This window comes from Corythoichthys intestinalis, chromosome 13, assembly GCF_030265065.1.
Source record: "Corythoichthys intestinalis isolate RoL2023-P3 chromosome 13, ASM3026506v1, whole genome shotgun sequence".
Lineage (NCBI taxonomy): Eukaryota > Metazoa > Chordata > Actinopteri > Syngnathiformes > Syngnathidae > Corythoichthys > Corythoichthys intestinalis.
In genome coordinates, this window is record NC_080407.1 from 52,476,457 (window position 1) to 52,501,761 (window position 25,305).

At 37.2% G+C, this 25,305-nt stretch overlaps 1 protein-coding gene across 1 annotated transcript; it reads right to left on the minus strand.

The window, feature by feature from the left end:
* Positions 1-8,968: 8,968 nt before the first annotated feature.
* dok1b (docking protein 1b) lies at positions 8,969-25,109 on the minus strand. Its single transcript, XM_057856381.1, has 5 exons — positions 24,760-25,109; positions 17,891-18,208; positions 17,725-17,812; positions 17,487-17,659; positions 8,969-15,204 (listed from the first exon to the last, which is right to left on the minus strand). The coding sequence occupies exons 1-5, from the start codon at positions 24,814-24,816 to the stop codon at positions 13,888-13,890; spliced, it is 1,953 nt and encodes a 650-aa protein (XP_057712364.1). The 5' UTR covers positions 24,817-25,109; the 3' UTR covers positions 8,969-13,887.
* Positions 25,110-25,305: the final 196 nt, after the last annotated feature.

Sequence of the window (25,305 nt, forward strand, 5' to 3'; positions counted from 1 at the left end):
AGTCATATAAGGCTTTTTTCTTTTCTTTACAAAAACGACCATGTATAGTAAGGCTTTTTTTTTCTTTACAAAAACAACCATGTATAGTAAGGCTTTTTTTTTCTTGCAAAAAACGACCATGTATAGTAAGGCTTTTTTTTTTTCTTTACAAAAACGACCAAGTATAGTAAGGCTTTTTTTTTTTTCTTTACAAAAACAACCAAGTCTTATAAGGCTTTTTTCTTAAAAAGACGACCATGTATAGTAAGGCTTTTTTTTCTTGCAAAAAACGACCAAGTATAGTAAGGCTTTTTTTTTCTTTACAAAAACGACCATGTATAATAAGGCTTTTTTCCCCCATAAAACTACCATGCATATTCAGGCTTGTTTTTTCTTATAAAAAAACGACCAAGTATAGTAAGGCTTTTTTTTTCTTTACTAAAAACGACCATGTATAGTAAGGCTTTTTTTTCCTTTACTAAAAAAACCAAGTCTTATAAGGCTTTTTTCTTAAAAAACGACCATGTATAGTGAGGCTTTTTTTTTCTTGCAAAAAACGACCATGTATAGTAAGGTTTTTTTTTCTTTACAGAAACGACCAACTATAGTAAGGCTTTTTTTTTCTTTACAAAAACGACCATGTATAGTAAGGCTTTTTTTCTTTACAAAAACGACCATGTATAGTAAGGCGTTTTTTCTTTACAAAAACGACCATGTATAGTAAGGCTTTTTTTTCCTTTACTAAAAAAACCAAGTCTTATAAGGCTTTTTTCTTAAAAAACGACCATGTATAGTGAGGCTTTTTTTTTCTTGCAAAAAACGACCATGTATAGTAAGGTTTTTTTTCTTTACAGAAACGACCAACTATAGTAAGGCTTTTTTTTTCTTTACAAAAACGACCATGTATAGTAAGGCTTTTTTTCTTTGCAAAAACGACCATGTATAGTAAGGCTTTTTTTTTCTTGCAAAAAACGACCAAGTATAGTAAGGCTTTTTTTTTTCTTTACAAAAACGACCATGTATAGTAAGGCGTTTTTTCTTTACAAAAACGACCATGTATAGTAAGGCTTTTTTTTCTTGACTAAAACAACCAAGTCTTATAAGGCTTTTTTCTTAAAAAAACGACCATGTATAGTAAGGCTTTTTTTTCTTGCAAAAAACGACCATGTATAGTAAGGTTTTTTTTTCTTTACAGAAACGACCAACTATAGTAAGGCTTTTTTTTTCTTTACAAAAACGACCATGTATAGTAAGGCTTTTTTTTCTTTACAAAAACGACCATGTATAGTAAGGCTTTTTTTTCTTGCAAAAAACGACCAAGTATAGTAAGGCTTTTTTTTTTCTTTACAAAAACGACCATGTATAGTAAGGCTTTTTTTCTTGCAAAAAACGACCAAGTATAGTAAGGCTTTTTTTTTCTTTACAAAAACAACCAAGTATAGTAAGGCTTTTTTTCTTGCAAAAAACGACCATGTATAGTAAGGCTTTTTTTTTCTTTACAAAAACAACCAAGTCTTATAAGGCTTTTTTCTTAAAAAACGACCATGTATAGTAAGGCTTTTTTTTCTTTACAAAAACGACCATGTATAGTAAGGCTTTTTTTTTTCTTTACAAAAACAACCATGTATAGTAAGGCTTTTTTTCTTGCAAAAAACGACCATGTATAGTAAGGCTTTTTTTTTCTTTACAAAAACAACCAAGTATAGTAAGGCTTTTTTTCTTGCAAAAAACGACCATGTAAAGTAAGGCTTTTTTTTTTCTTTACAAAAACAACCAAGTCTTATAAGGCTTTTTTCTTAAAAAAAAAACGACCATATATAGTAAGGCTTTTTTTTCTTGCAAAAAACGACCATGTATAGTAAGGTTTTTTTTCTTTACAGAAACGACCAACTATAGTAAGGCTTTTTTTTTCTTTACAAAAACGACCATGTATAGTAAGGCTTTTTTTTCTTTACAAAAACGACCATTTATAGTAAGGCTTTTTTTTCTTGCAAAAAACCACCAAGTATAGTAAGGCTTTTTTTTTTTCTTTACAAAAACGACCATGTATAGTAAGGCTTTTTTTCTTGCAAAAAACGACCAAGTATAGTAAGGCTTTTTTTTTATTTACAAAAACAACCAAGTATAGTAAGGCTTTTTTTCTTGCACAAAAACGACCATGTATAGTAAGGCTTTTTTTCTTGCAAAAAACGACCAAGTATAGTAAGGCTTTTTTTTTCTTTACAAAAACCACCAAGTATAGTAAGGCATTTTTTCTTGCAAAAAACGACCATGTATAGTAAGGCTTTTTTTTTTCTTTACAAAAACAACCAAGTCTTATAAGGCTTTTTTCTTAAAAAACGACCATGTATAGTAAGGCTTTTTTTTTTTACAAAAACAACAAGTCATATAAGGCTTTTTTCTTTTCTTTACAAAAACGACCATGTATAGTAAGGCTTTTTTTTTCTTTACAAAAACAACCATGTATAGTAAGGCTTTTTTTTTCTTGCAAAAAACGACCATGTATAGTAAGGCTTTTTTTTTTTCTTTACAAAAACGACCAAGTATAGTAAGGCTTTTTTTTTTTTCTTTACAAAAACAACCAAGTCTTATAAGGCTTTTTTCTTAAAAAGACGACCATGTATAGTAAGGCTTTTTTTTCTTGCAAAAAACGACCAAGTATAGTAAGGCTTTTTTTTTCTTTACAAAAACGACCATGTATAATAAGGCTTTTTTCCCCCATAAAACTACCATGCATATTCAGGCTTGTTTTTTCTTATAAAAAAACGACCAAGTATAGTAAGGCTTTTTTTTTCTTTACTAAAAACGACCATGTATAGTAAGGCTTTTTTTTCCTTTACTAAAAAAACCAAGTCTTATAAGGCTTTTTTCTTAAAAAACGACCATGTATAGTGAGGCTTTTTTTTTCTTGCAAAAAACGACCATGTATAGTAAGGTTTTTTTTTCTTTACAGAAACGACCAACTATAGTAAGGCTTTTTTTTTCTTTACAAAAACGACCATGTATAGTAAGGCTTTTTTTCTTTACAAAAACGACCATGTATAGTAAGGCGTTTTTTCTTTACAAAAACGACCATGTATAGTAAGGCTTTTTTTTCCTTTACTAAAAAAACCAAGTCTTATAAGGCTTTTTTCTTAAAAAACGACCATGTATAGTGAGGCTTTTTTTTTCTTGCAAAAAACGACCATGTATAGTAAGGTTTTTTTTTCTTTACAGAAACGACCAACTATAGTAAGGCTTTTTTTTTCTTTACAAAAACGACCATGTATAGTAAGGCTTTTTTTCTTTGCAAAAACGACCATGTATAGTAAGGCTTTTTTTTTCTTGCAAAAAACGACCAAGTATAGTAAGGCTTTTTTTTTTCTTTACAAAAACGACCATGTATAGTAAGGCGTTTTTTCTTTACAAAAACGACCATGTATAGTAAGGCTTTTTTTTTTTACAAAAACAACAAGTCATATAAGGCTTTTTTCTTTTCTTTACAAAAACGACCATGTATAGTAAGGCTTTTTTTTTCTTTACAAAAACAACCATGTATAGTAAGGCTTTTTTTTTCTTGCAAAAAACGACCATGTATAGTAAGGCTTTTTTTTTTTCTTTACAAAAACGACCAAGTATAGTAAGGCTTTTTTTTTTTTCTTTACAAAAACAACCAAGTCTTATAAGGCTTTTTTCTTAAAAAGACGACCATGTATAGTAAGGCTTTTTTTTCTTGCAAAAAACGACCAAGTATAGTAAGGCTTTTTTTTTCTTTACAAAAACGACCATGTATAATAAGGCTTTTTTCCCCCATAAAACTACCATGCATATTCAGGCTTGTTTTTTCTTATAAAAAAACGACCAAGTATAGTAAGGCTTTTTTTTTCTTTACTAAAAACGACCATGTATAGTAAGGCTTTTTTTTCCTTTACTAAAAAAACCAAGTCTTATAAGGCTTTTTTCTTAAAAAACGACCATGTATAGTGAGGCTTTTTTTTTCTTGCAAAAAACGACCATGTATAGTAAGGTTTTTTTTTCTTTACAGAAACGACCAACTATAGTAAGGCTTTTTTTTTCTTTACAAAAACGACCATGTATAGTAAGGCTTTTTTTCTTTACAAAAACGACCATGTATAGTAAGGCGTTTTTTCTTTACAAAAACGACCATGTATAGTAAGGCTTTTTTTTCCTTTACTAAAAAAACCAAGTCTTATAAGGCTTTTTTCTTAAAAAACGACCATGTATAGTGAGGCTTTTTTTTTCTTGCAAAAAACGACCATGTATAGTAAGGTTTTTTTTCTTTACAGAAACGACCAACTATAGTAAGGCTTTTTTTTTCTTTACAAAAACGACCATGTATAGTAAGGCTTTTTTTCTTTGCAAAAACGACCATGTATAGTAAGGCTTTTTTTTTCTTGCAAAAAACGACCAAGTATAGTAAGGCTTTTTTTTTTCTTTACAAAAACGACCATGTATAGTAAGGCGTTTTTTCTTTACAAAAACGACCATGTATAGTAAGGCTTTTTTTTCTTGACTAAAACAACCAAGTCTTATAAGGCTTTTTTCTTAAAAAAACGACCATGTATAGTAAGGCTTTTTTTTCTTGCAAAAAACGACCATGTATAGTAAGGTTTTTTTTTCTTTACAGAAACGACCAACTATAGTAAGGCTTTTTTTTTCTTTACAAAAACGACCATGTATAGTAAGGCTTTTTTTTCTTTACAAAAACGACCATGTATAGTAAGGCTTTTTTTTCTTGCAAAAAACGACCAAGTATAGTAAGGCTTTTTTTTTTCTTTACAAAAACGACCATGTATAGTAAGGCTTTTTTTCTTGCAAAAAACGACCAAGTATAGTAAGGCTTTTTTTTTCTTTACAAAAACAACCAAGTATAGTAAGGCTTTTTTTCTTGCAAAAAACGACCATGTATAGTAAGGCTTTTTTTTTCTTTACAAAAACAACCAAGTCTTATAAGGCTTTTTTCTTAAAAAACGACCATGTATAGTAAGGCTTTTTTTTCTTTACAAAAACGACCATGTATAGTAAGGCTTTTTTTTTTCTTTACAAAAACAACCATGTATAGTAAGGCTTTTTTTCTTGCAAAAAACGACCATGTATAGTAAGGCTTTTTTTTTCTTTACAAAAACAACCAAGTATAGTAAGGCTTTTTTTCTTGCAAAAAACGACCATGTAAAGTAAGGCTTTTTTTTTTCTTTACAAAAACAACCAAGTCTTATAAGGCTTTTTTCTTAAAAAAAAAACGACCATATATAGTAAGGCTTTTTTTTCTTGCAAAAAACGACCATGTATAGTAAGGTTTTTTTTCTTTACAGAAACGACCAACTATAGTAAGGCTTTTTTTTTCTTTACAAAAACGACCATGTATAGTAAGGCTTTTTTTTCTTTACAAAAACGACCATTTATAGTAAGGCTTTTTTTTCTTGCAAAAAACCACCAAGTATAGTAAGGCTTTTTTTTTTTCTTTACAAAAACGACCATGTATAGTAAGGCTTTTTTTCTTGCAAAAAACGACCAAGTATAGTAAGGCTTTTTTTTTATTTACAAAAACAACCAAGTATAGTAAGGCTTTTTTTCTTGCACAAAAACGACCATGTATAGTAAGGCTTTTTTTTTTTCTTTACAAAAACAACCAAGTCTTATAAGGCTTTTTTCTTAAAAAACGACCATGTATAGTAAGGCTTTTTTTTTTCTTTACAAAAACAACAAGTCATATAAGGCTTGTTTCTTTTCTTTACAAAAACGACCATGTATAGTAAGGCTTTTTTTTTCTTTACAAAAACGACCATGTATAGTAAGGCTTTTTTTCTTGCAAAAAACGACCATGTATAGTAAGGCTTTTTTTTTCTTGCAAAAAACGACCATGTATATTAAGGCTTTTTTTTCTTGCAAAAAACGACCATGTATAGTAAGGCTTTTTTTTTTTTCTTTACAAAAACGACCAAGTATAGTAAGGCTTTTTTTTTTTCTTTACAAAAACAACCAAGTCTTATAAGGCTTTTTTCTTAAAAAAACGACCATGTATAGTAAGGCTTTTTTTCCTTGCAAAAAACGACCAAGTATAGTAAGGCTTTTTTTTTCTTTACTAAAAACGACCATGTATAGTAAGGCTTTTTTTCTTTTCTTTACTAAAACAACCAAGTCTTATAAGGCTTTTTTCTTAAAAAAAAAAAACGACCATGTATAGTAAGGTTTTTTTTCTTTACAGAAACGACCAACTATAGTAAGGCTTTTTTTTTCTTTACAAAAACGACCATGTATAGTAAGGCTTTTTTTTCTTTACAAAAACGACCATGTATAGTAAGGCTTTTTTTTCTTGCAAAAAACGACCAAGTATAGTAAGGCTTTTTTCTTTACAAAAACGACCATGTATAGTAAGGCTTTTTTTTTTCTTTACAAAAACGACCATGTATAGTAAGGCTTTTTTTTTCTTTACAAAAACGACCATGTATAGTAAGGCTTTTTTTTTTTCTTTACAAAAACGACCATGTATAGTAAGGCTTTTTTTTTTTCTTTACAAAAACGACCATGTATAGTAAGGCTTTTTTTTTCTTTACAAAAACGACCATGTATAGTAAGGCTTTTTTTTTCTTTACAAAAACGACCATGTATAGTAAGGCTTTTTTTTTTCTTTACAAAAACGACCATGTATAGTAAGGCTTTTTTTTCTTGCAAAAAACGACCATGTATAGTAAGGTTTTTTTTCTTTACAGAAACGACCAACTATAGTAAGGCTTTTTTTTTTTCTTTACAAAAACGACCATGTATAGTAAGGCTTTTTTTTTCTTTACAAAAACGACCATGTATAGTAAGGCTTTTTTTTTCTTTACAAAAACGACCATGTATAGTAAGGCTTTTTTTTTCTTTACAAAAACGACCATGTATAGTAAGGCTTTTTTTTTCTTTACAAAAACGACCATGTATAGTAAGGCTTTTTTTTCTTGCAAAAAACGACCATGTATAGTAAGGTTTTTTTTCTTTACAGAAACGACCAACTATAGTAAGGCTTTTTTTTTCTTTACAAAAACGACAATGTATAGTAAGGCTTTTTTTTTTTCTTTACAAAAACGACCATGTATAGTAAGGCTTTTTTTCTTGCAAAAAACGACCAAGTATAGTAAGGCTTTTTTTTTTTTGCAAAAAACGACCATGTATAGTAAGGCTTTTTTTTCTTGAAAGAAACGACCAACTATAGTCTTTATTTTTCTTTACAAAAACGACCATGTATAGTAAGTCTTTTTTTTCTTTACAAAAACGACCATGTATAGTAAGGCTTTTTTTTTCTTGCAAAAAACGACCAAGTATAGTAAGGCTTTTTTTTTCTTTACAAAAACGACCATGTATAGTAAGGCTTTTTTTCTTTAAAAAACGACCATGTACAGTAAGGCTTTTTTTTTCTTTACAAAAACGACCATGTATAGTAAGGCTTTTTTTTTTCTTTACAAAAACGACCAAGTATAGTAAGGCTTTTTTTTTTCTTTACAAAAACGACCATGTATAGTAAGGCTTTTTTTTTTTTTCTTTACTAAAACAACCAAGTCTTATAAGGCTTTTTTCTTAAAAAAACGACCATGTATAGTAAGGCTTTTTTTTTCTTTACAAAAACGACCATGTATAGTAAGGCTTTTTTTTTTCTTTACTAAAACAACCAAGTCTTATAAGGCTTTTTTTCTTTAAAAAAACGACCATGTATAGTAAGGCTTTTTTTTCTTGCAAAAAACGAACATGTATAGTAAGGCTTTTTTTTCTTTACAGAAACGACCAAGTATAGTAAGGCTTTTTTTTTCTTTACCAAAACGACCATGTATAGTAAGGCTTTTTTTTTTTCTTTACAAAAACAACCAAGTCTTATCAGGCTTTTTTCTTACAAAAACGACCATGTATAGTAAGGCTTTTTTTTTTCTTTCCAAAAACGACCAAGTATAGTAAGGCTTTTTTTTTTTTCTTCATGCATGCATACATGCAGTACAGATATACTTGTATAGAAACATACCTACATACTTATATAAATGCATGCATACATACTTACATACATGCATGCCGACATACATACATATAAACAGACATACATACATACAAACATACATCCATACATACATACAGGCATATTTACATACATACATACATGCATACATGTTTACACAATATATATAGATACATACATATATACATGCATACATACTGTACACACAAAAATACATACATAGATGCATGCATGCATACATACATACAAACATACTTTCTTATGCGTACGTATGTATACATGTACATGTATACATACATACATACAAATGTACATACAGGGTGTCCATAAAGTCTCTTTACCATTTCAAAAATGTATTAAAAATGCAATTGATTAGATATTTTATTCAGAATTGGTCTATTGTATTCAGTGTTTATTAAAGTTTTTTATTACACAGCATTTGTGTTTTTTTCTTCATCGAGACATCAATTTCTGCAAATGTTTACCTTGACCTTTTAACCGAATATGTGGCATCACAACTGAATGACCTTCAACCAACCATCACTTTTCAGCAAGATGGTGCACCACCACGTTGGGGGCTGCATGTTCGTGGGTTCCTCAATGAAACATTTCCAGACCGATGGATTGGAAGGGATGGGCCAATTCCTTGGCCTCCACGTTCACCAGATATCACTCCCCTGGACTTCTTTCTATGGAGCTACGGCAAGGCCGGCCCAGCCTATATGCAGACTGTGCAGCTGCTTAGGGCCCTTGACCAATAGGGGGCCCCCAATCTGGCAACCTGGGGAGTGACGTTGAACCTGCTTTGCGATGATTGGTGCTCAGACTTGCTTGAACGAATATGTCGAAGAGAATTTATCCTTCTGGAGCAGAGAAACGAAAAATCAGATTAATAGACAAAATATGGATGTATGGGTTGTATTGCATGTATGAGTTTCACCGTACACTGTAACGAAATGGTGGGCCAAAAATATGGGCCCCTTGGCATTATTTTGCTTAGGGCCCCCAAATGGCCTGGGCTGAGGTAAAGATATCGTGTATCGAACAAAGATAAGGGACATTACTGACCTCAAGCAAAGGATTACTGATGCCATTGCCACAATTGATGAGGCTATGCTACAGCGAACATGGCAAGAAATCGAGTACCGTCTTGATGTGCTTCGTGCAACTAATGGTGCCCATGTAGAAGTGTATTAAACACTTCAATAAACTTTGAATACAATAGAACAAATCTGGATAAAATATCTAATCAATTGCATTTTTAATAAATTTTTGAAATGGTAAAGAGACTTTATGGGCATCCTGTATATACATACGTTTATACATACATACGTCAAATTAAATCAAATCCAATTTTTTTACAACAGCCCCATGGAAAACAAGCTGAATAGCGGCTCTCGAGGACCAGGGTTGCAGACCCCTGGTCAAGTGTTAACTCATGCTACTCTATTTACCAGATATATATGAAAGTGCTGCCGTCTTGTGGTCATTTTGAGGTGTTGCATCCAGTCATGAACACCCAACTCCAGTACTTGTATCCCATAGTCGACCTGGTCAGCTCCCGCATACCTTTATGAATATGAGCAAGAACCCTGCCAGCGATCCAACGTTACGGTGAACGGCGTGAGGTTTTACCTGTGATTCAGGCGAAACGGGTCCGAGTCTCTCTAACGGTTGCATTTAGCAATATAAATGCTCGCTTGGAAAAGGGTTGAAAAGTACAAGCGTTAACCGTTCGATCACTGATGTCTTGCCTGTTGCACGTTTGGAGGTTATATTTATCATATATATTTAAAGTGAAGACTGAGGTCTTCAGCTGGTGTCGATCAGACAAATTTACCAAGATACACCAACATTGTAAGTAGCAGATTGACTATTTCTTTTGTGTGCGTGACTCCGGTGCAGATGGGCTGGGTACGCATCCACCTCTCAATGTTATGCTCCTTTTTTATTTTATTTTTTGTGATTACGTCATCGCCGGAAAGCTATTCAAGTAGGAAGTAATTGAGCACTCGTTTTTCTCTACACACACACACATATATATATATTATATATATGGCGGAAAACACTCAGGTGACTTCAGGGGCGGCCCAGGTCATTTGGGGGCCCTAAGCAAAATAATGCAAAGGGGCCCATATTTTTGGCCCACCATTTCGTCACAGTGTACTGTGAAACCCATACATGCAATCCAACCCATACGTCCATATTTTGTATATTAATCAGATTTTGTTGCACTGCATACTTCAAACTTTTCACCCCAAATGATTGTCAGTACTTACAGTAGATGGCGCCAAACCTTTTTCTAAAAGAGGGAAAAAAAGAAGGAAGAACTTTTATTTTTTTAAGCTTGTAATCAAGTATCAAAACTCACAAAGTCAAGCAAACTGTAGTAAACAAAATAGAATATAAATTAAACAATTGCCAGATTGGGGGGGGCCCTAGTGGTCAGGGGCCCTAAGCAGCTGCATAATCTGCGTATAGGCTGGGCCGGCCCTGGGTGACTTGAAGTTCTGCTCTGAGACTCCCAATTTGGCCAAATTTCAAAATTGTCCTATATGCATGTGTGATACAACATTGTAAAGCTTAAAATCTCAATTTTCTGGGGGAAGAGAATTTTTGAACAGGAGGGCTTTTTTTATTTTTATTTTTTTTTAACTTTTTTTTTAAACAGCAAAACCCTATCTGGAGGCAAGAGCAGAATTACAGACGCCATGACTTTAACGAAATATTGCGTACTTACCTTGTTTCGATCAAAAAACTCCATGTAGCATGTATCACCGAGTGTCAAGACACAGCTGTGAATGGCCACAGATGGATTTTATTAGGATTTTATGGGTGAAACATGGTAATATAGCAAGTGTCGCGATGCAGAAATCGCAGACATCAAGGAGTCTTTTTCATATATTTACCCTTTCATACGTTTTTCTAATTTTCTTTGTTTAGATCGATTATTTATCATCTAACATCGGGGAAAATGCGAGAGTAACAAAAAAAAATACATTGCTTTTTCAGTCTTGTCTGTGTTTTCCGCCATACAGTGGGGCAAATAAGTATTTAGTCAACCACCAATTGTGCAAGTTCCCCTACTTGAAAATACTAGAGAGGCCTGTAATTGTCAACATGGGTAAACCTCAACCATGAGAGACAGAATGTGAAAAAAAAAAAAGAAAATCACATTGTTTGATTTTTAAAGATTTCCAAATTAGAGTGGAAAATAGGTATTTGGTCACCTACAAACAAGCAAGATTTCTGGCTGTCAAAGAGGTCTAACTCCTTCTAACGAGGTCTAACGAGGCTCCACTCGTTACCTGTATTAAAGGCACCTGTTTTAACATTATCGGTATAAAAGACACCTGTCCACAATCTCAGTCAGTCACACTCCAAACTCCACTATGGCCAGGGTAAGGGTTTTGGGTTGAGCTGTCGAAGGACACCAGAGACAAAAGGCTGGGAAGACTGAATCTGCAATTAGTAAAACGCTTGGTGTAAAGAAATCAACTGTGGAAGCAATTATTAGAAAATGGAAGACGTAAAAGACCACTGATAATCTCCCTCGATCTGGGGCTCCATGCAAGATCTCACCCCGTGGCGTCAAAATGATAACAAGAACGGTGAGCAAAAATCCCACAACTACACGGGGGGACCTTGTGAATGACCTACAGAGAGCTGGGACCACAGTAACAAAGGCTATTATCAGTAACACAATGCGCTGCCAGGGACTCAAATCCTGCACTGCCAGACGTGTCCCCCTGCTGAAGCCAGTACACGTCCAGGCCCGTCTGCGGTTCGCTAGAGAGCATTTGGATGATCCAGAAGAGGACTGGGAGAATGTGTTATGGTTAGATGAAACCAAAACAGAACTTTTTGGTAGAAACACAGGTTCTCATGTTTGGAGGAGAAAGAATACTGAATTGCATCCGAAGAACACCATACCCACTGTGAAGCATGGGGACGGAAACATCATGCTTTGGGGCTGTTTTTCTGCAAAGGGACCAGGACGACATATCTATGTAAAGAAAAGAATGAATGGGGCTATGTATCGAGAGATTTTGAGTGAAAATCTCTGTTGAGTTAATTATCGAGGGTTGATTGAATATTTGCTTGATTGATTGAATATTTGCTTGTGCATAATACATATTGCCATATTTTTTCTTATTGATATAACCAGTAAATGATTATTGCTTGCTATACTAGGGTGTAGTATAATGTTTAAGTGTTACAAAGAGTAAAGAGGGTCGGGGTGACAACTGCCTTGCTTCATGGCCGCAACATTGCGTAACTAGACCTTCTAGGACATCGTCAGCATCTTACGTCTAGACTTTCGAGGACAATTTTCCATTCGAGGACATCTTCCATGGCCGCAGTGTTGAATAACTGAAGTGTCTGGGTCATTCTGACCACTTTACCTGTGCCCTTGCTTACACACGTGTATTTAGTTTGCTCACACATAGCCAACCAAAATCACATGGGTGTCTCCAGCTTGCTTTCCCACTCCCTTTAGGGTGGCACCCTTTCTGTGTCAGGACAAATAAAAGAGAGAGCAAAGGGGGGGGGGGCTAGATACATTTTGGTGACTGTACAGCGTAATCTAGCATTTCTCTATCTAGTTCCTCTTTGCTCTCCTTGGCCAAGAAAACTGAGTGTCTTCTCTCCTTATTTTTGGGTAATTTTACGAATGTCTACCTAAGAATCTATTTTTGAACTTGACAATCTCCTTCCATCAGCAAGGGCATTGAAGATGAGACGTGGCTTGGTCTTTTCAGCATGACAATGATCCCAAACAAACAGCCAGGGCAACTAAGGAGTGGCTTCGTAAGAAGCATTTCAAGGTCCTCCAGATCTCAACCCCATAGAAAATCTGTGGAGGGAGTTGAAAGTTCGTGTTGCCCAACGACAGCCCCAAAACATCACTGCTCTAGAGGAGATCTGCATGGAAGAATGGGCCAAAATACCAGCAAGAGTGTGTGAAAAGCTTGTGAAGAGTTACAGAAAATGTTTGGCCTCAGTTATTGCCAACAAAGGGTGCATAATAAAGTATTGAGATGAACTTTTGGTATTGACCAAATACTTATTTTCCACCATGATTTGCAAATACATTCTTTAAAGATCAAACAATGTGATTTTCTGGGTGGGTTTTCCCACATTGTCTCTCATGGTTGAGGTTTACCCATGTTGACAATTACAGGCCTCTCTAATATTTTCAAGTGGGAGAACTTGCACAATTAGTGGTTGACTAAATACTTATTTGCCCCAATCTATCTATCTATCCTTCAAGCTGTTCTCAAAGCATTCCGCTAGCATTTGAGGAAATAAAAAGCAGAGTGACGAAGTGGATTTAAGATTGGAGCAACAAATGGAACAGTCTGTCCCTGTTTTGCAAGCCAACTGACACATACAGTCCCCTCTTGCCAGCATTCATCGAGTCAGTGTCTGCCATATTTTTTGTCCTGTTCACAGGCTGTTTTTGGCTGCTAGTGGACCCTTCCTCATCATCCCAGCTCATGCTCATTCCACATTTTTGTCTGAATTCTAATCAAGGCGAAGAACGTGTGCGAGAGGAAGAAGACGAGAAGAAAGCTGCTGCTTCACGCCTTAACGGTGTAATGAAGTGGTTGGAAACAGAGCGAAACAAAAAAAACAGCGTGGCAGAGAAAGGGGAAGTTGTGGATGAGGTCAGACTTACTCAGCTCAGAACAAAATGTCTGTTTATCGGTAGTGGAGAACAGAGTCTTTTCAAGCTATACTTTATTGTTAGCTATATTTACAGACAGCGCAGCTGTTTCTTACATATAAACATATTGCAGGAAATTCAAAGTTATGTAGATACAGTGACAAAAAAAAATCAAATAACATTGAACGACCACAGTTCTGTCCATTTCTTTCACATTGCATGCTTCCTGATGGCAAAGAATCGATAAAGGTCATTGTCAAATATCTCCCAAGTTATCATAGATAATATCAGGCGAGCTCAGTGGTTTCGGCTTGGACTGATGTGACCATAATTTGGAAGGTTTTGAGACTTTGCTATAAAGTTCCACATCCCTTCCGCTGTCTCTGTCACTAATGTTGTTGCTGTTGTTGGTGTTATCAACAGGCTCGCAATGTTTCCCCGGAGGCCACGGTACGGGATCTTTCCGAGTAAAATTCAGCCCGCTGGGTTTGGGGGCGGTGACGGGTTTGGGCCATCTCGGAGTCGGAAGCTGTTTTTGGAACTCGGACGACTTTCCTTGAAAGGGGTTGGTGTAGTTTCCCTCCGGTCCAGACGGGGCAGCAGCTTCCTCTTGCTTCTTCGAGCCCTGAGGCTCCAAACGTGCTTCGTTGTAAACAGTCATCCCCGCTGAATTGCTCGTGTTCGGAACTCCTTTGGCGCATCCTTCTGGTTCGTCGTAAATGTGCTCCTGAGAAGAAATACGAGGGGATTGACCTCCCTCGCCGATGGTTCGCTTGTTATTGTTCGCGCCTCTGCTTCTCGCGCCGCCTCCTGTCTCATTCAGACTTAATGCGCTGGTCTTCTGGCTCAGCTTCAGACTTATGTGGTCATACACATGTGAATAAAGATCCTGGGATTTCTTAGGATTGCTACCTGCTAGCTGATGCTCTGTTTGGGACGCCCCTCCGGAGGACTCGTCACCCGTAGGGCGCAGGCGAGGCACGGGCTGCGCGGACCCGATACTGTCCACGGGGTCAGAATAGAGACTGTCGGCTAAACGCGAGGGCAGACGGATGGCGTCCACCGGCTCGGAATAAAGAGCGGCTCGATCGTCGGCCGAGGAAGTACCTTTGCCCTTCCCCTGACCTTTCGGAGAACGCGGAGGCGTGTTCCCTCCGCTCGCGAACCCCTGGATTCCCGGCAGTTCTGGTAAACTTCTCCCTTTGTGTCTCTCCGCACCGCTGCTCGCTTGCCCTCTCGTCCCGCCTCCTCCATCTAAACCTTCCCGCTTACCGAGCACGCCATCCGCAGAACCCGGTTTGCTTCCGCCAGAATCGCCGTCGGCCTCCCAGCTGCCGCAACTGCTGCTATCCCCGCTGCCGGGCGCCACGGGATTGCGTATGTGCAGCAGTGACGGCGGGCAATCTGGGTCAAAATAGATGGGGCAGCTGAGGGGTCGCTCCTCAGCTAGGGCCTTTTGGGACTTGATGGCCTGATCCACTAGCGTGAAGATCTCATTGCCTTGTTTGGTGTCAAAGGTGAAGTTACCGGGGCCTGAGTCACAGCGCCGGCCAGACTCGAAGGAAAACATCACCTGGAGGAGGAAAATAAAAAGATTTCAATTTAGCATGAAAACCAAACAACTGTAAAACTTGAAACTCGCCTCTTATTTTTTGGGAATCAGAAATACATTCACACACCTAGGGAAAAAAAACCCTATTGAAGAGGGTCCCACAAAAAAGGAGGCCCAACTGAGCTGTGCAGCCATGCCCTCCTTCAAAACCAAAATTAATCAGGCCAATTTGACCAAGTGTGCCAAATTTTGTGTCTCTATAAGCTGCCGAAGTCCATGAAAAAAAGGGTTTTCACGGCAACAGACAGAGACATGTGGACATGGGCCTTGAATTGTAGTATTACAAAAGGTCTTGTAACTACAATGAGTAACTACAATGACTAAATGAGTGACTTTCTGTTACCACTAGTTGGCGCTGTAGGGTTGATGCAAATGACCCCTACAGGACCCTTCAGGGTACGACCCTCAAGAAGCACGGGAAGTTTGGCGCAGATATGTTGTATACCGAACTTTTCAGACTATAAGGCGCACCTGACGACAAGCCGCTACCCACCAAATTTGACATGAAAATAGCATTTGTTCATAGATATGCCGTACTGGACTATAAGCCACAGCTGTGCTCACTGTATTATGGGATATTCACACCAAAAGATATTAACCGGTAAAACTTTATTTGATAGTGGCATGATAAGGTCTAAGACCTAATGAAGAACAATGAAGCTTTGAACCAATTGGCTGTAAAGCTTCATTGCTTCAAAACAAATGTCCGACTTTAGCACCCTGCGCAGGTCAATCCCGTGAATTAAAACTCACCATTTTCATTACTTTAGATCTCATATGTCTCATGAACAGTCGCACTAATTTTGAGGGTGATCCAACTAACTTTCTAGGTCCAAATGTCTCAGATATGTATCCTGTAATTCGATATAAATTTCACATTCAATCCAAAATATCCGATTTCCTGTTAGGCTTGGAATATGGGTGCAGAGACTTTTTGGAGCCGTTTTACACAACATATTGACTCCCCAAATTTCATGGTTCTACGTTAGAAAAACGTAATAGGAGAGGCCTTTTTAAAAAAAACTTAAAGGGGAGCGCCACTGAGCCAATTTATCACGTTTTCTCGCAAGGTCGCAAAATTATCGAAATTTATGCCAAGCCTCATGTATGTACAAATTTTGGTGAGTTAAGGCCTCCAAATTGTCCATTTTTATCCGCCCCTAAAAACAATAATAATAATAATAACTAGAAACTGCAATTTCTGGAGAAATTACAATAGGACTTTGCTGTGGTAGATACAGATCTATCAAGTCACTGATATTAGGTGATTCCTGTGACTTTAGGGACATGTCTTGTTGATATCCATTTGGGGGGACACGTCCTGTTGATTTCAGGTCACTTCCTGTTCATTTGGAGACATTTAGGGGACACATCCTGTTGATATCAGGTCACTAACTGTTAATTTAGCAACATTTGGGGGACATTTCCTGTTGATATCCATTTGGGGGACACGTCCTCTTGATATCAGGTCACGTCCTGTTGATTTGTGGACATTTTGGGGCGTGTCCTAGTCAAATCAGGTCATTTAGGGACATTTGTCATGGTCGTATTAGTTAATTTGGGGACATTTGGAGGGCATGTCTGGTCATATCAGGTCATTTGGGGACATGTTGGGGGCATGTCCTGGTCATATCAGGTCATTTGAGGACATTTGGAGGTCATGTCCTGGTCATATCAGGTCATTTGGGGACATTTGGGGGGCGTCTCCTGGTCATATCAGGTCATTTGGGGACAATTTCAGGGTGTGTCCTAGTCATATCAGGTCATTTCGGGACATTTGGGAGGCATGTCATGGTCATATCAGGTCATTTGGGGGCGTTTCCTGGTCATATCAGATCATTTGGGGACAATTTGGGAGCATGTCCTAGTCATATCCGGTTATTTGGTGGTCGTGCGTGTCCTGGTCATATCAGGTCATTTGGGGACATTTGGGGTGTCTGTCCTGGTCATATGAATCATTTCCATTACAATAGGTCTTCACACCATTTGGTGCTCAGGCCCTAATAATACGTATTCTCTGCGTATGGTTAAAGTGAAAAGTCAAGTTCTACCAATTATATTTTGCAGGTCACTGCTTCCTTCTTCTTACCATTACTTCGCTCTTGTCACCACAACATGACATTCTCACAAAATTGTTTTTCTGACACCTTGCAATCTTTCCATCCTGTCAACTCTGCACTTTCAAACACAATTTCCTCATAGACAGCAACACAGTGAAACAGAGGAAGACTTCTGGCACTCACCCGATCTCGCCCGTATCTCCTCAACAGCTTGTACGGCCAGACGAGGACGTCCCGCTTCGTTTTGGGCTCTTTCAAGATGAGGACGTCGCTTTCGGCTTTCAGCCAGTAGTTGCCGGCCAGGCCGCAGCGCTCCGAAGCCTCTGTTCTCTGAACGCTCACCCAGAACTCATTTGCTAAGGATATATTGTTTAGAAATCAGTCTCCGTGTTACATTTTTAAGCTTCCGTCGTGTACTCACTCTGCTCTCGGGAGTAGTAGATGAGATTCTCTGACATCATCAGGTCTTGTGCTCCCCCATCTGACTCCCCATTTGCGCCACTTCCACCCTGTCGCGGACAACCAATGCTGCCTTTGTGAATTCTTTGCTAGCTAAAGGCCTGAGAAGCCGAAGAAAAAAAGGATACCTGGAATGCAATATCACACATGGTATCCATCCACTCCTTGGCGGCGTTCTTCTCGGCAGCAAAGACGTGGATCTTGTCGTTGGTCTCCACGCAAAACGCCGCCATGTTGTCTTTGGGACAGTTCTCAGTCAGCGCCGGCAGGATGGAAATGCACTCGGACAAGCGGATAATCTTCTTGTCTAGCTTTCTGGTCTTCTCATTGGAATTCGCACCCGAGCTATTGCCCACACCTGCCGACCCGGATGAATCAAAAAACTCAAGGCGGGCGATGCCGTTTTGACTGGCCGGGTAAAGGACGAACCAGTTCTTTTTCCATTTCTAAAGGGAAAACAACAACAAAATTAGAAGCCATTGCCAAATATTTTTAATTCTTGTTTTTTTTTTTCAACATTCTACATGTCCTTTAGCTAAAACCTGTTCTAAGGATGGGAACCCTAAACCAAGCTCTTTCCGAACTTCTGCTCCCTCGTCTAACGGATTGGATCTACAGTACAGTGAGGACCAGAAGGACCATATATGGTCTAACACATACATATGGTACAGGTTCTCATAGGCACCGTCTAACTGTTTGCATTACTCTAACACACGTAATATATAATTAATCAAGAAATAGTATCATTTTCATATTTACGGTAGGACTGCACTACTAAAATAAAATAAATAGCACACCATAGTTTAATGAGAAGAAATAGAAGAGATACACAATGCCGTCTTATCACAGAAGCCCAACGCATGCGTCACGAACAAGATTGACGCACCAACTCTTGCAATCAGCTCTCCCGGCAAACTCCAAGGACAAAGCGGTTTGTCCTAAAACAAGTACAAGCCAGCCCGGACAACAAAGTTGATAGCGGGCGTCCCATCCGCGCACGAACCTAAGCCGCCCAAAACCGGCCACAGAGGGGAAGACCCAAAAGCAACGCCCAGACACACCTTCGGACACACCTTTGACCCGGCCCGCTTCAGCAAAGACTTTAAAAAGACTGGACACTGAGATAACACAGATTTTTGCTGTTTGGAAACATGTTGAAACATGCATTGTCCCTCCGTCGTCTGTTTTTGCCTTGTTTTTACCATTGTCGACGAATAAATTGTCAACCTGCTTTCGGCGAGTCTTTTTCAAACTTTTGGAACATGAAGTCAGTACAAAGGGTTAATGTCAGAGAGAACGCGGGAAGTTCTGCCTTCCCGGTTGGCGCGCGCGGGGGCAGCGTCGGCCAAGCAGCACTTGTTTTGGCTGTCGCTGTTCCCGAGTGAGTCTTGGCCAGGAGGGCGAATTTCAACAGGAACTAATGCAAAAACAGGAGCAATTTTAACAACTTTAACAGTTGATTCACAACATTAAATGACTTCCAAACATAGCAAAGGTTAGTATGTTTTTTTTTGTTTTGTTTTGGGGGGTTTTTTTGGGGGGGGGGGTTAAAAAAAAAAAGCATGAAAGGTAACACAAGTTACTTTGCCAAGAAACTAATTACTCTTACATTCAGGTAACTGAGTTACTAACTTAACTTTTTGGGAGAAGTAAGTTGTAACTGTAATTAATTTCTTTTTAAAAGTAAGATTAACAACACTGGTCATAAAAATGAAGTCTGCAGAATGAAAAGTGACGAAAACGGAGATTTTATTCTGCCGAACAAACAATTTGCCCGCAACTATTGCTAATCACTTCCCAGAATTAGCTAAACAAATGTTCCCTGACTCAAAGATTGCATCAGTAAGTTAATTTTTATCAATTGACCTTGTTAATTTATAATTGGACACACTAACGAACTACCTTCAAGTCAAACTGAATTGCGAGATGAAGTGCAGCCATCAAAAGACATGATAGAAATTGCCAAAAGTGCTACATACAATTACAACAAACTGTTAAATTTTAGTAATCATGATGTAGCTGAAGATATTGATTGCACCAGGTTATATGTTAAAATATTACCAATAAATTCATATTATTTTAAAAACGGAGTTTTATTTTTGTTTCATATTGCTCGCTAAATACGACGTTGTAAGATTAGTCACCAACTTGTAAGGGCATACGTCACTATTTGTAAGATTGCCAATGGCCTCGGGTTGACAGGTATGTGATTTGGGGCTGTTTTGCAGCCTCGGGGCCTGTACAACTCGCAATCATTAATGGAAGAATGAATTCAAAAGGTTATCAGGATGTTTTGCAGGAAAGCCTGAGGCCATCTGTCAGACAGTTGAAGCTAAAAAGAGGATGGACGCTGGAACAAGACAATGATCCAAAACAAAGAAGTAAATGAACTTCAGAATGATTTCAGAAGAACAAAATACATGTTGTGGAGTGGCCAAGTCAAAGTCCAGACTTGAACCCCATTGAGATGCTGTGGCATGACCCAAAGACAGCAATTCATGCCAGACATTCCATGAATCTGACTGAACTACAGCAGTTTTGTAGAGAAGAATGGGCCAAGATTAGTCCTGATCAATATGCCAGACTGATATGCAGCTAAAGGAAGCGTCTGGTTGAAGTTATTACTGCACAAAATATTAAATGTGATGGTTCACCTACTTATTTCATTGTTTGCATACTATCCTCATTAAAATATGAAAACCGATAAATGTTTGTGTGGTTTTAGTTAAAGCAGACACTGTTTTTTCATCTGTGTGATTTTGACAAAGATCAGTTCACATTTGATGGTGATTTTATGCAGAAATGTGGAAAAATTCCAAGAGGTTCAGATACTTTATCATACCGTTGTATGATTGAAATTTCATACCTCTACCTATTTTCTTAGTGGGTGAACTTGCAAAATCACAAGGGGTGAAAATACTTCTGCTCCTCACTGATCACCATTTCGATATATTGTCACACCTCTGTTCTGTTCTAATATCTGAAGAAGCGTTCATCTGGCACATGGAAAAATGAGCAGAAAACAGGAAATGAGTAACAGGAAAAAGTTAGAAACAGAAACTAAAAAATGTTTCCATCAGCGCACTATAACAATGTATTAAAAAAGAACACATTCTTACAACTATGAATATCAATTTCGGCAGGAAGCAAGGTCAAAACATTCTGTCGGTCACTGTCATATGACCAGAAAAGAGCGCGCAAGAGAGACAAAGACCCTTTTTTTTTGGAGCTTGCGTGGGGTTTAGAGGGTGATCTGTCTGAAAACAAGCTTCCTGTCTCAATGGCATCATTTCCTGATAAAATGCAGAAGGTGTAAAGTACTAAGTACAAAGGTGAAGAAGGTTATAAATAAAAACACGTCTTGCGTGTTTGTGCAGCTCACTAAATTTAGCTCACCACAAGGCCAGCTGCAACTATGTATTTTTTTAATCAATTCAGTGTTGGCTGCCAACCCTCCCACTTCAAATGGATTGGACCAAAGGTGTAGGTTTGCATAGGGACGGTAGGGACAAAACACTACCACCTTTTCAGGATGCTCAAATTGTCCTAACCAACTTTTAAGCAACCTTATTTGCGTTATATAATGACTTCAGTGTGAATTTTTGTTCATTATGTTTGACTAAAGATGTCCGATCACGTCATTTTCAAAGTATCGGAATCGGCAAAAAAATATCGGACATGCCTTTTTTTAATACATATATTTTTTTAAATTAAATCGTTTTCCAATTGTATTTAACGTTACAGACAAAATGTCTTACATTCATCCAGAGTCTTTAGTTTTGGCTTAAAGTAGGGCTATCAAATTTATCGCGTTAACGGCGGTAATTAATTTTTAAAAATTAATCACGTTAAAATATGTAATGCAATTAACGCATGCGCTGCACGACCCACTCACGCATTGTCGCGTTCAATCTATAATGGCGCCGTTCTACCTATATATAGAGCTAACAGACAGCGTAAAATGAGTAGAGGGAATTTTGGCAGTTTTTGGCGCTTCTTTTTAATTGGCTAAAGCCTTAAAATCCATCCCTCAACAATTAGAAATATCGTGGGACGCAATGTGGGGAAGAATGGTAGTGGTTGATCTTTTTCTTAACACCTTATGTTACTTCCCAACGCAGAGAAGATATATCAATTGGTACCACTACGCACAGTCATGGTTGCACTTCCCATCATGCATTTGGGCAGAACAGTTAAATGGCTACAGTATCATTTACTGAAAGCTCAACAAATACACTAGATGGCAATATTTAGTCTAGTGCTGCAACGATTAATCGATTACCTCGAGTATTCGATTAGAAAAAAAAGATTCAAATTAAATTTTCCTGCTGCGAGTATTCGTTTAATTAAGGTGGCGTTGTAATGGTTTATTTTGAAGGTGTTAGTGTGTTAGTTTTATTGATTTGGGTGGATATACTGCCCTCTAGTCTCCCTCATTTTACATTGCTGAATCCCGCTGCTCCCTGTTAAGACCAACATAAGCTATTTTTTTGTTTGAGCTAATGTTTTTAACAATGCATTCGTAATTTAGTTTATAGGTATATTTAGGTTTTTTAGTTGGGAATATGTATCTGAACCATTTGTTAAGGACATTGTAAAAAAAAAAAAAAAAAAAAAAGTTTGCATTTTATAGCATTTAAGCTAGCGGACTTTTGCTATGTAAGTCAGCCAGTTATTCTTTTATTATACAAAGATCCTCCTTTTTAAATTTTTTTATTACTGTTTGAGGCCCAGCTCAGGTATTTTAATTTTTTATGGTCCTTATCCGATTACTCCATTATTCGAATTAACTAGTTAATCGATTAATCAACTACTAAAATAATCGATAGCTGCAGCCCTAATTTAGTCACAATATACAAAGTCACATTTATCCTTTAAGAAGTACAAGTCTTTCTAACCGTGGATCCCTCTCACAGAAAGAATGTTAATAATGTAAATGCCATCTTGAGGATTTATTGTCATAATAAACAAATACAGTACTTATGTACTGTATGTTGAATGTATATATTGGTCCGAGTTTTATTCATTTTTTTTCTTAACGCATTGCCAAAATGTATATGATCGGGAAAAATTATCGGGAATGATTGGAATTGAATCGGGAGCAAAAAAAAAAAGCAATCGGATCGGGAAATATCGGGATCGGCAGATACTCAAACTAAAACGATCGGATCGGGAGCGAAAAAACATGATCGGAACAACCCTAGTTTAGACTTACATGTAACTCCTCCATGTCCATATTTTCCTCCTAAACGCACATTGGCTGATGAATTGACCCAATACACATTACATATTAGGGATATTAGAAGTTTATTTCAGCCAGCAGGAGCCACTTTAAGAAATGTAAGAATACATCAATGTTGTGGAAGTGGGGAACACACCACTAATTTCACTACTGAAAGTCCGTCCTGCATCAGAGTTAGCATAACATTAAATTTTGTGAACTTGCTAACCTGCAAAACTCGAGTAGGAATCTGCTCCTGTGTCCTCCTGTATATGTTTCCTACTGTTAACGTTAAATTAACTGTGAGAAATGTAGTGAACCGAGGTTAGCCCCCCTTTGCCCAGTTTTACTTTTTATTTTATTTATGTGGTCTTAAAGCATCTTACAAAGGAGCTTTCTTTTTGTTTTGGGTTGAGTTTGGCCGTGCTTGTGGCAGTAGTATTTTACCTGAAGGACAGCTCCATTTTTATTTATTTTTTGTTATTCCCTGACAAATAAGTTACCGTAATTTTTGCACTAAAGGGCGCACCTGACTATAAGCCGCTACCCACCAAATTTGGCACGAAAATGGCATTTGTTCATAAACCGCAGCTGTCATCACTGTATTCTGGGATATTTACACCAAAAGTTATTAACCGGTAACACTTTATTTGACAGTGGCATCATACGACTGTCATACGACTGTCAAGAAGCTTCATTTGGCCATCACTGCTCCTTTGGGGGAGACAGTCAACCTCTGCTGCCACCTGCTGTCAACACTTGTTGCTGTCCAACATGCCTCCTAGCATGCAATACAGCGCTATAGATGTAAATAAGAATCAAAATTCATGTCCTGTGCTAATTATTTCTTTATTTACTGTGCCAGTTGTTTCATTAATTTATGGTATTTGGTAACACTTAATTTGACAGTGGCACCATAAGACTGTCATTAAACTATCATTATCATGACATGACACTATCATGAGCATTAATGAATACTAAAAGAGATTTCATTTAGTGTTATCCGGCAAATGATCTCACTTTTGAATGGATGTAAAAGATCCGAGCTGGACATAAATGGAGTTAGTGACATAATTTGCCGAATGAAACAAAATGATATCGGTCATATGCATTCAACAATGCCCATTATAGTGTCATGTCATAATTATGACAGTCTAATGACGCCGCTGTCAAATAAAGTGTTACCTATTAACCCAAATAAAGCAACAAATAAGCCGCATGATTCAAAATGAAGGAAAAAAGTAGCAGCCTATAGTCCGAAAATTACGGTATTTCAGTTATATTTAATCTAAGTAGACAACTTAAGACAAATGTTTATTTTCTTTTTTAATTCCTGGATAGTTACGAGATGATTAACAAGCTTGTATTTATTGTGTAATTTAAGTTATGTTCAAATAAATTTGCTCATAACATCCGGACATTTTTTCTGGAAGTTTTTAAAATGTTTCTTCAGCAGTTTTTGAAAACAAAGGTTTGAATTGAACAGTGTTGGCTAAACCAATTAACATAAAAGTTAGTATAAATCAATACAGATTTAGTTTAAATTGATGATTATGAATGTCCCGTCCCCAGCAAAAAGTTTACATTCAGGTTATGTGCCATATCGTCCCTACCAAACCTACGCCTTTGGATTGGACGTCTACTTGTGATAAACTCGTGTGAAATATTGGACGCCTATCAACGTCAAATAGCATCGCCCAATATTGACAGCTCATGACTAAGAATTTTCGCTTTATTTTTAAACATTTAGCTACGATAAAAACAGTAAATAATTACCTTGCCAAACTTTTGGTGCTGTACATAAAGTTGTCCCTCCTTAATGTGGGTGTCCATGACCCCGGCCCAAATTTGACTTGAACTTGACAGCAACAAAAAAAAAAAATATTGAGTTTGTTGTTCTTTTTCTCCCCCCCGCCCCAACCCTACATCCCCCACAACTTCCCCACTTCTCTCACTTCCGCTGACTGTCCGTGAAAAAAGCGATAACGGCAAAATAGCATGGACCAAAAGAAATTAAAACACCCAAACGACCACTAGGTGGTCCCGTCCGGAATCCAAAAAAAAAGGTCCAAAATGTTGACCGTAAACTTATCTTCAGCTTGACGCATCTGACGGCTGCCTTAAAATCGGACTGTGGAAAAAAAGTTTGCATTAATAACAACATATTTCCTTTAACTTTTCAGTATAAAAGGGGGAAAAAAGTCCCTAAACCGACTCAATTGGAGTTAATTAAGAGTTAATCACTTTATTTTACTCGTAGTTTAAGCTAGCATACAACTCATCACGCTTAAATAAAAGCCGGGTCACACTAACCTTATGGAT

Excerpts from the sequence above, each read along its gene's own strand:
- dok1b (XM_057856381.1), bottom strand. The coding sequence starts at position 24,816 with ATGGACACCCACATTAAGGAGGGACAACTTTATGTACAGCACCAAAAG. Across the intron at positions 18,209-24,759 it reads AGCACCAAAAGTTTGGCAAG|AAATGGAAAAAGAACTGGTT; the intron begins GTAATTATTTAC and ends TTTTCCCTTTAG. Across the intron at positions 17,813-17,890 it reads TGTGTGATATTGCATTCCAG|GGTGGAAGTGGCGCAAATGG; the intron begins GTATCCTTTTTT and ends TGTCCGCGACAG.